Source organism: Phytophthora infestans, genomic scaffold (genome assembly GCF_000142945.1).
Source record: "Phytophthora infestans T30-4 supercont1.20 genomic scaffold, whole genome shotgun sequence".
NCBI lineage: Eukaryota > Oomycota > Peronosporomycetes > Peronosporales > Peronosporaceae > Phytophthora > Phytophthora infestans.
The window spans coordinates 328,063-338,784 of NW_003303739.1; the positions used below are offsets into that span (position 1 = coordinate 328,063).

Below are 10,722 nucleotides of genomic sequence, written 5' to 3' on the forward strand. Positions count from 1 at the left end.
TCTGGTCCAAGTCGGAACCTCCATACATCGTACATATACACAATAGTTCGTAGTTTGTCCTCTTTGTCTACTGGAAAGCCGTTCTCAATCGCTGTCACGATCATGCCTTCAACAGCTTGGCGAACCTCCTCATCAGGTGTACAACCCGCTTTGAAAGCGTCTTCAACTGGTATTGGGCTGTCATCATCCGCGGATGTCTTCTCAGCCAGCTGCTCCAGCTGCCGATCAATACTGATGCCAAGATCATGGAGTATAGCTTCGCCCATGATGAAATCTTCTTCATCTCCATCAATCACTAACACTTCATACGGCTTGACTGGTCTTACAGGCCCAGCAGCTGTGTGCAGCATTATCCGTAGTAGAACGGTGCGACTCGCCAGAATCTTGTGTTTTCCGACTGTCTCACAGATAATAGGCGACGTCAACGTGGTGGTTTTCGCAAAACTTCCTAATTCTTTCAGCTCAATCAGCTTCCGAGCACTGATGATGCTCTTTTCCGGCCCAGTATCAGCGCAGTAGGGCATGGACAGTCTCTCTTCAAGGACGACAGTCTTATCATGCCTCGAGAGACAGTCCTTTATGCGCTTTAGTCTTCACGCACCGTTATTAGCACGCTTGCTATCGCGGCGCCATGCATCTTGCGAAGAAGCTCTTTCTTCTCGTCACTGCTCGCAGTCGGGCAGTGAACAAGCCAATGGTTGCTTTTACACTTAAGACAACCGCCGGTTGGAGGGTTTTATCTCTTTTCACCAGCACTCTTTTTCTGGCCTTGCTTGTTGCTCGCACTGATGTCCTTTCTAATTGGTTTACCGCCATGCTCGACCTTACGGTACTTAGCAGGAGGCTGGTTGGTATTGCTTTGCGTCTGTCTCTCCTTGCGCGTCGACTCACTTGGGGCTCGGCCACGTGAACGCTTGCGGCGCTGGAAGTCACGGTCCTGTTCAAATGCATTTTCAAGTATCAGCTTGAACGGCTCCTTTTCATCTTCTTTCGCTGTCCGAGCTTGGTACTTAACAACGGCTGACACCTCTTCACGAAGGCTGCGAGGCTCAAGTGCTTCAATCAATAGCTTGCATTTAAGCCTCACACCTTCATTTCCAGTAAAAAAAAGGCTTGCTAACCTTGTTCATCGATGAATTCACGGCTTCGGACGAAAAATTGCATCACTCTCTCTTTCACGTCACTTTCCTTTATGTCCATGACGACATTTTCCTTAAAAAGGGCGGCGACGTCCGGAACAGCGTTATTTCTTTACTGACGCAATGATCTCGTCAATCTTCGCCAGGATGAAATCGTCGGTGACGTTAGCAACGTCGACGTCCCACTCAAAGGCACACCATGCAGCTAGAAGACGCTTGTCAAACGACTTCTTTACACTGATGAGAACTTCCGCCATCTTGGCTGGGTCGTTCTTGCAGCGCATGGCCACTTCGTCGTCGTACTCACTGCGTAGCTTGCGCCACTGGACGAGAGCTGCATGCGAGGTGCTCTTAAGTTGAGGCGCTGCGAGGGGCATGAACAGTGTCATCGGCACTGTAGACAAATCTCCCGCTGCGGTGCTAGCTGGTGCATCGGTCGTCAGGTTGCTCCTCGTAGATCTTGTCAGCTTGACTTTGATCACACTAAAGAATTCTTTGTAGTAGGTCACACTGAAAAACCGCGAACACAGTCAGGGGAAGCTGGTACTTCCGTAAGTCTCTTGCCGATTGTATTGCGCTTGCCGGCTTTGATGTAAAACCAAAAGTGAACTATAAAGACTTGCACGCCGGCAAACTGCTCTACCTAAGTATCACTAGCGTCCCAGTGACAGCGTCCTCCAAGGCAACGTCCTGGTGGCTCTCCGCCATGATGTATACCAGCCCGAGCTAACAAACATGTGTAGTAGATAATCTTTAAGTGCGTGACCTCATCTCATGGACCACAACACTTGATATGCACTTTACTGCGTGCTGTGCCACTACATAGTGGCTAACTATCAACACATGTTGCCATAGCTCAACTACAGAGCTTCACTCACTGTATTGCGTGGTCGTGGTTGGGATTTCATGCCACCACCCACTACACGATATCAGACAAGAGTTTGCACGAATCACCAACCAATTGTAGGCCTTTCCATCCGACCTGTATCTCGAAATCCTTGATGTTACTGTCCAACGATGATCCGTCAGGTTACCGACTGCTAGCACGATATATTGTGCTGTCACGTGTGCCAACCGCTCGTCGGTTACCTCCCGACTGTTGCCGGCGTACATCTTGGGTCTTGATGCATTCATATCCTGTTTGTCACCAGTGACTAAGTGCTGCACTTGAACCAAATGGATGTCCGCTCGTACGACAGGAAACGCCCCAACCCAAGTAGCTTACGGTTTGTTCCCGTGTTTCTCGTCCATTCGAGAGCGGAGAACAAGTTCGCTCACAGTGAAATTTACCAAATTCCACCGCGCTCGCGCTTCTGATTGAAGAGGTGTTGCTTAAGCCGCTGATCCTCCACATCGCAGTGAATTGCTTGGATGCTTTTGCGCAGCCCCGGGAGGAGATCAATCTCCTCCCTGTCAAGGACCGCCTAGAGCTTGTTCTAGTTTGAGAGATAAAACTCTTGCAGAGGAGTCGGGCTCTGGAGTCCAATAAAAATCCTCAATGGTAAGTGGTTCCCAAGCAAAGGTAGGACTGTATGGTTCAAACTGGCCTGCACCATGGGGACCCGATCGACCCCAGCCTTCTGACTGATCTTGTACGCCAACGGCATTGCCCTGATGACCTGGAATATGTACCGATTGACTCGCTCCACGGATCGATTAACCCATGGGCTGTATGCTGACATGAAATATGCTGAGTACGCAGTGTGCGACTGCATTTGGCACCAATCCAGGTTTTGAAATGTGTTCCCCAGTCCGCCACCCAGCTGAGTGGAATGCCAAACCGTGAATGCCAAGGCAACAGCGCCTCAGTTGTGTCTCTGCTGTCACTCGTGTCCGCCATTAAACCACAGTAGTGTGTAGCGTGGTCCTTCAATTCAAGGATTTACTTGCTGTCCATGTAGCTTGATCCCATCGTAAGAAAATCAAATTCAGGAACGCCATTGCGAGTGCTGATGTCGATCACGTAGCCCCATGGCCGTACCCCCCCCCCATAGTCGATAACAAAACGTTAACGAAGGTGAGCAATCACTGCCTGTTGGCCGCGGTGTCGTTAGGCTCCACAGTGTGCAACGATGCCCAGGTGTTAGATCATCTCCGTAGCCTCGGGCGGCATCCCGATTCGTCCATCCAACGTGGTCGTTCCGTCATCCGCTCTCTCGGCTCCTGGCGGCGAGTGATACTCGACTTGAAAGGTGTTCAGCTCCTTAAGTGTAGATCAGACGAAGTTGGAGTCGACCAAAGGCGTAGCCTTGGTCGGGCCGGTTCTGCTTTTCGACGTAAAGCCTAGACCCTATCAACAGTGACCACGGATGCGTGATTTCCAGCCCATCTAGAGGCCCTATCGGCCGGACGTTGTCGGGCCTGGTACGTGCTCCACAATGTATCGAACGTTTCTCCAATTCATAGCCCACCTGAAATGTTTGCCTTTGATATGTTTATTAGCACTCTTATGCGACGCGAAAAAGCGAAGCAAATTCCTGTGGTCGCAAAATATTCAAAATATTTGTGAACATAGCAACACGAAGTCCATCTTTTCACAAGCCAGCACTACGAGCAGGGCCTCCTTTTCGATGACAGTCCAGTTTAACAGTCTGCCAGTAAAAGCCCCGCTCATGCACTGGAGCTGACCGCTTCGAATCATACTCCTTCGCTTGGGTAATGATGGCAGCGCAGCCCACGTCCGACGCATCCGTGAAGAAACACGTCGTGGCAATCCAGCGTGGCAGATGTTGCCAACAGCTCTCTCATCCGGTCGAAAGCTTGTCACCCTTCCTGGGTCAAATCGATCTCGATTCCTGCTGCAGCATGACGCGTACGCTTGGTGCTGACAAGTGCTTCATCAAATCAATGTTGCAAAGGTACACCCTGGTCACCAGGGTTCCAGGAACCAGCCGTTGCTGGGCTCCACCATCAAATCCGCGGGCAGACACTTGAATTATCGACATCTGGGATGTATCCAAGGCACCATCCTTGAGTATGCAATGAGACGCCCCAGAATCAATCAGCATTCGAAACGGCTTATCCGCGATGTACACCGTCTTAATAAACGGTGTGCTGGGTCCAACTAAAACGGTAGAGATCTCCATGATCTCAATTGATGATGCCTCGCAACTTGCAGGAGATTCTTGCGTTGCCGGCTCGACAGATACTCCACTTACATCTGCCGAGCCACGCCATTTCCCTGCGCGCGTCCCCTGTTTTGGCCGTTGCTGCGTGGGCAGTTGGCAATCCGATGCCCCACTTCTTTGCAATAGAAGCACAGATTACGCTCCCGGCATGTACGCTTGTCAATCTGTCGACTATCTACCACAGACAAATCCATGGGTGTCGGTCCATCAGAAGCTGCCGCAACCCGTGAGCTTGACGGTTGCCGGCCACGCTCACCCGAAAAGTGCGTTCGTTCGTATGCTTGCGCAGCGGCAATAGCATCTGCAAGCGTCGCACAGCGCAGGTACATGACCTCCTTTTTTGTCTCTGACTTCAGACCTTCACAGAAATGGTCTACCTGGTCCAGCGCATGCATTCCGTGAATCTGGGCCATCAACCGACGGAAATCCTTAACGTAGTCATCGACAGAACCACGCTGCTGACACTGGCGCAACTCAGCACGTAGACGAAATTGCTGGTCCGGAGGCACGAACTCAGCCGCTAGCGCACCATGCAGCTCATCGATAGTGTGGTAAGCTACGTGCTCTACCATGACCTTGGCGTGATACCATGACGCTGCACCGTCACGGAAATTGGCAGCTAACATAGCCACGACCCGAGGACCGTTCTGGGGATTCATAAAGTTGATACATTTCCCCTGCATGAATAGCTTTGCCCGGAAAATGAATTCATCCACAGATTCATGAGGACGGCCGTGATACGTTGGCATACTGACTCCCTCGATCTTGTGCTCTCGGTGCGCGTGCTGCGCCTGCAGCTGCTGCTGCAACTGTTGCTGGTACCCCTGGAGGTACGACTGAAAATCCTGGTAAATCTGTGCGTTCTGCTGACTCAAGCCAGCCGCGATGCGTTCGAACGCAGCCATGAAATGCTCCGGCTGCACCCCGCCACCATGGTGCTCCATATTGGCATCAGCCATGACACAGGTCGAAGTTGAAGTAGAAGGTTTCTGATTGGCCCTAATTCAGCAAGCCCTTACTGCTGATTCGTCGGAAATAAACTCTCGCAGAGTCCAAATAGCAGAACCAAATGACTTCCCGATAGTCAGAGAGTGAAAGAGAGTGGCAACCCCACGAGTTACCCAAAGAACGAAGCGAAGAGCTCCCCCCCACCGCGAAGCAAGTGCTACCAAATGTAGTGCTGCTTGCCCAGAAGAACGGAAATTGCAGAATGAAATAAATTGACCAGAAGCTAACCGCTAAACTACGCATCTAGCTCTTGTGCTATGGAGTTGGTCGATGTGCAAACATGCATTGGTCTAGACGACCAGACAAAGACAGCAGATGACGTCGACCGGGTCCCGTGTCGATCTGCTGCGGTGTCACCACCTCACCGCTCCGTGGTGGCTCACTGCTGGCTGATTGGCGAGGTAACGTGCTGACGGTGAGCAGACAGCGCCTTCTTCGCTGACACTTAGGAGTAGCCTCATGCCATTGGCTCGTAAGTGGTGACGAAGTACCGGATACTACAGTAGCCGTTATATATCCACTTGGAGTTAAGGTCTCTTTTCCGCTTGAAACTGGTCATGTGAAAGCGTGGCAGGTCGGATAAACGATGAGATTGTCGTACTAGAACAAATATCTATGCTCTCGTCCAATTCACATAAAGAAAACGCCAAGACTAAAATAGTTGAGGGCCTACGCTCGTTTCCGACGAAGTGCATGTATGTACTACTGTCTATACACCCCGCGCCAGGTTAGATCGGTCACAAACGCTGGTGGCTTTAACTCGATCATTGTTTAACGTTAGAAATTGCTGTTTAGATATGTCAAAGCTTTGATTGATATTGTACTATGTAGTAGAACCGTTATATTATGCGATTTAAAAAAAACGCCGCTCACGATGATCTGCTGGACCCTTCTAGATTGTAGTTGTATTCTTAGCTGAATCCAGCACTATTTTCTTAAGGCAGGAGATTGACATTTGTCAACACACTGCCCGAGCTGATCACCGAGTCAGAAAATAAGCAGCTTTCTTAAAAACAGTTATGTCATTTGTTTATTTTGATTCCATATAACTGCCCGATGCGAACCCATTTAAATCCATTCTTCTGGGATCTTCTTCGGCTTCTTTCCGTCTAAAAGGTTAGCTTTCCACTTATGAAAAATGGGTTGTTGCGGTGTGCGTTATGAGCACCTTTTATTCCCAGCTTCTTAGCAAATTTCTCCAGAGACAGATTTTGGGCAATCAACACGCCAGCGATCTTTTCTTGCAAGTTGTCATTCAGCTTCGCGATCTCCACTGGAATAGCTTCGTGGGACTTGACAAGTTTCCACAGCTTATCAGAGTTTAGTCCACCACCACGCTCTTCAGTGTTAACCAGCCAATCAGCAGGCTCCTCCTCGAAATAGGAAGAGCGCAAAGAGCGCTTCGTATCGACGCCAACCTTGCCAATGACGGACTTCCGCAAGTTGTACTTCTGCTGGGAGTCAGTGAAAGCTGCGTCAGTGCTGACAAGGAGTGTGGCTGCTACAGCGATGGCGACGTAGAAGAACCGCTTGACTGAAGACTCCTCAGTGAAGTCTAGCCGAGTTTTGATCGATTGTGCGTCTAGATGCTAATTGCGAACTGAGCAGCAGGTTTGCGACCCAGAGAAGATTAATTAGCGTCGTCATCGACGACAGCATCTATTACAGTAAACAATGTGTCGAACACATGTTCGATACATTGTTTACTGTATCCCAAAAAGTCTTTTGTTAAGAAGCTTTAAACAAAACCGACGGTTATTACTATTTATAGGTCCTTAGCTAAAGTGAATGTTCGTTTGGTGAATTTAAAAAAGAGATGTGCTTCCGTGTGTGCCCAATTCAGTGCCTTCTCTTTTGGTGTGTTTTGCAGCTTCTCAAAGGACGCAACACATTTGAGACTGCGTCAAACATAATGATTCTTACGAGCCATTTAGAGTTATCGAGATAATCGAGCTTAAAGTTGGCCAATTGATTTACGCACTTAAACGAAACAGTGATATTTTTTGTAAACTTTAATCGAAAAAACTGTAAAACTACCCTTTTTCAATTGCTTTTAACAAGAGCTTTTGAATAACACTTGGATTTTTCAAATTAAAAAATATTGAGCTCACAACACTTCTAAAATTTATCGTCATTTCGAGGGCTCATAAATGGAGATAATATTTTTGAGCGACCACAACTTCTTCAGTTTTAAGTATTCTGTAGCATATAAGGGCTCAAGAGATAGCGGACACGCCCCGCTTTCGTTTAGAGTGCTTAAATCGCGTTTCGTACTTAGGTTCGTAAGTATCATTTTTTGGGGGTGGTCTCATTTGTTGTGCGACTTTCGTTTTCACAACTATCAGTATCCTATTATAATCCAAAAGACCCTTGTTCTACCAGTGGTTCACAAAGATGTGTTCGGGTATGTAAAGACTTCCAGGATTTTTCGCTTCAATAAAGGGCTTGGTGCAAGTTCAGGCTGTACAGCTTTGTAGCAGTGTCATAACACATTGATGCCCAGTAGATTAAGGCGATGGTACCCTGTAAAGGTACAGTTCTGGATAGTGATTTCTTAGGATAGTAGTTAACCATTCCAGGTCCGTTCTCTCCAGACGACGGATCGAATGTCCTTTTCCTTTCGTCGATTTGTGATAAATAGAGGTCAAAATATTAACTCGATGTCTTCACAAAGTACGCATCGATCTAGTATTCAAACGACTGGCTAATAAATCGAGCTGATCATTTTTGTCGTCTTGAAAAGGGTTTATTTCCTAAAACAGACCTCTACTCATCTCATTTAAATGCATGGTTTTATTATTCAACCACGCTTGATTAATTAAGGAGCATTGCAAAGAATCGTGCTGAAAATTCCCTCCGGATTACGCTCACTGTTTTGACAGTAAACTACTCACTCTCAAAAAAAGTTACCGGAGGTTGCTTACATTAGAATGATCTAGCCTTTTTTATCACCTAAATAAAACTTCTTCCCACTGGGACTCTACCAAAACCTACACAAATGAGATCACAGGCACAAGTTTGAAGGTGAAATGTGTTGAATTTTATGTCGAATTTGTGATGCATCTGCTAGCATATCAAAATCAGCACTTTTAGGGTTATGGGTACATGTACATGTACGCGGCTGCTGGCTGCTGGTCATTCACCTTTTTGACGGTTCGGGACACCCCCCAGCGGCTTGTGTTATCGTACGAGCACCGAAAGGTTCGTTTAAAAAAGCAGGTTTTGTTACCCTTCCATCGATGCCGAAGTTGGGGTTCAGACGGCATCCCCCGGAATTGGCTGATGCTTGACACGTAACCGACGGGAGATTCTGGCTCTCTGTGATAAGTGGCTCCGATGAAATTGCTTCTTGTTCGTCATCATCTAGCTGCACCACACTGCACTTGCCCTAGATTTCTAAAGGCATGCTTCGCTCGTCGAAAGCTTAGTGGACATTATCTTATTGAGCTGGTCCGAGCGGGAGAAACTGATTAACAAGAGATAAGAGGCCTGCAATAGTAAAGGCAGCGTTAAATGTATTCGTGAGATCCTGTTTGTGATGCACTATGGTACGTACGTTCAACTTGAGGCGTAGTGAAGTCCCGTCCTCTTCCCGCATTGCGGCGGAAGTGGGCTTTACTGGACACTGATAGGTGTACCTAAAATGAGGTGCAATGCTTTTGCGTCGACGCATTTTGTGGAGACGAGAACGACGTCTCAACATTTGACTACCGATTTGTGACAACAAATACGTCACAGCTATGTCAGACGCAAAAATCGAGATTGTGTAGGTTTTGGAAGAGCCCCACTGGGAGGGAAAAGGAGTCTAATCGACCAGACCGAAATGGAAATGAAGAAATGCCGTGTATGACTGCGCCGCTCTGCACTGCAGAGACTGCACCCGTCTTCGGCCAGAAGTCCGGTGCCACAACTTGGGGCCCAAGGCGCGTTGAGTAGAATATAGATGCCGCACAGAAGGCTGCACTCTTAGCGCTGCGCCAGTGCACCAATGTACGCAAATCTGCAGCCTGTGGCGGAGCCACAGCAGTGTCTGACGAGACGTCGCCTTAGAAAATGCAAATGGTTACTTTTAAGTGCGAATTCGATTCTTAAATTTCGACTCCCCTTTTACTGTTTCTGCTTAGTAATTGTGCACGCGTCTTTGCTTATTTTTTGGCTCATTTTTTATGTTCGAGTACATACTTAAGCTCAGTATTGATCTACTTATAAACGACTGGGACTACGCCTTCAACATTTAAGAAAAAAACATTAATATGGCAGTTTGACAATTCATCTTAAAAAAGTGTTCTTAGATGTTTAAATAGTAACTCTCGAGCTACACGTATCTGATCGAATTATGGAGCAAACTCGTTTGATTGAGTTGGAAAACAGTTGTGACTCAATTGGCCACGCTGAAAGCGACCGGTACATGTAATTTTGCACGTGATGACTTAAAAAACAAGACACGTAAGGAACACGCTTATCTTCCGACAATAAAACAATTTGCTAACAACCCACCTGGCAAATACGGGTGTGGTTGTCCACGATCGCTCTGGTAGACGAGCGTGATTCTAAGGGAGGCCAAACAAGGAAAAATAGGGCTGAAGGGGTATCTGTTACGCGTTCACAGAAGCCTATAGACGTAAGCTATGAATCCAATGTAGTACACACGCGAAATTCCTATTACCTACTTAGCCTTCAGCTCTCTTGTCACTAACGCGTTCTTTACCTGCAAAATGGAGACTGAGCTAACAAAATGTAAAACGTGAGAAACTACAGTGACCTACACTCACGGAACACTTGCCGGGTCTCTCCTGTGGGAGGATGCTCCAATGCGAGTGGTGCTTCACTTTACAGAGCAAACTGAATTCACAACACGGCCTCCCCCGACTTGTCGGAACATCAATCGTAAGTAGGCTGCAACTCGGCAGCCATTCCAATTTTCTCACAATACTTCGCCAGTCTTCGCTTGGGCAATGCCTTGGTGAACATGTCAGCTGTGTTCTCCAAGCCTGCGATCTTGTGGATCTCCATCAAACGTTTCATAACTTGGTTACGTACATAATGCCAGCGAAGTTTAATATGACGGCGACGGCTATTATACGTTGGAGCTATAGCCAACGCAATGGCTGCGCTGTTGTCTATGCCTAACTCCATACTGGTGCTAACGTTGATGACAGGAAGCACCTCGTCCAGCATGTTGACGATACAACGACCTTCCATCGCAGCTTCCCAAGCAGCGATGTACTCAGCTTCAGCTGTGGACTGTGCGAGATTGTCTGTCTTCGAGCAGCCCAAGCCACTGCACCACCGGCTATCGTCCTTACAAATTCTGTGATACTTTTCAGGGAATCAGGGTCATTCCTTCAGTCTAAGTCTGCAGCGGAGCTGCCGTAGCATTAGCATCAGAGGAAGACCTTCGACTCAAAGAGTCACTAATACTAAGTTCCTTATCCAAAGGCCACTTA

The 10,722-nt window shown here is 47.8% G+C and overlaps 1 protein-coding gene across 1 annotated transcript; it reads right to left on the bottom strand.

Annotated features, from left to right (window-relative positions):
- Window positions 1-3,558: 3,558 nt before the first annotated feature.
- PITG_10643 (uncharacterized protein) lies at window positions 3,559-5,211 on the bottom strand (the record flags this gene model as incomplete). The annotated part of the gene is made up of 4 exons (XM_002901454.1): window positions 3,559-4,644; window positions 4,702-4,761; window positions 4,828-4,914; window positions 4,984-5,211. The coding sequence occupies 4 exons, from the start codon at window positions 5,209-5,211 to the stop codon at window positions 4,294-4,296; spliced, it is 726 nt and encodes a 241-aa protein (XP_002901500.1).
- Between the last annotated feature and the right edge of the window lie 5,511 nt (window positions 5,212-10,722).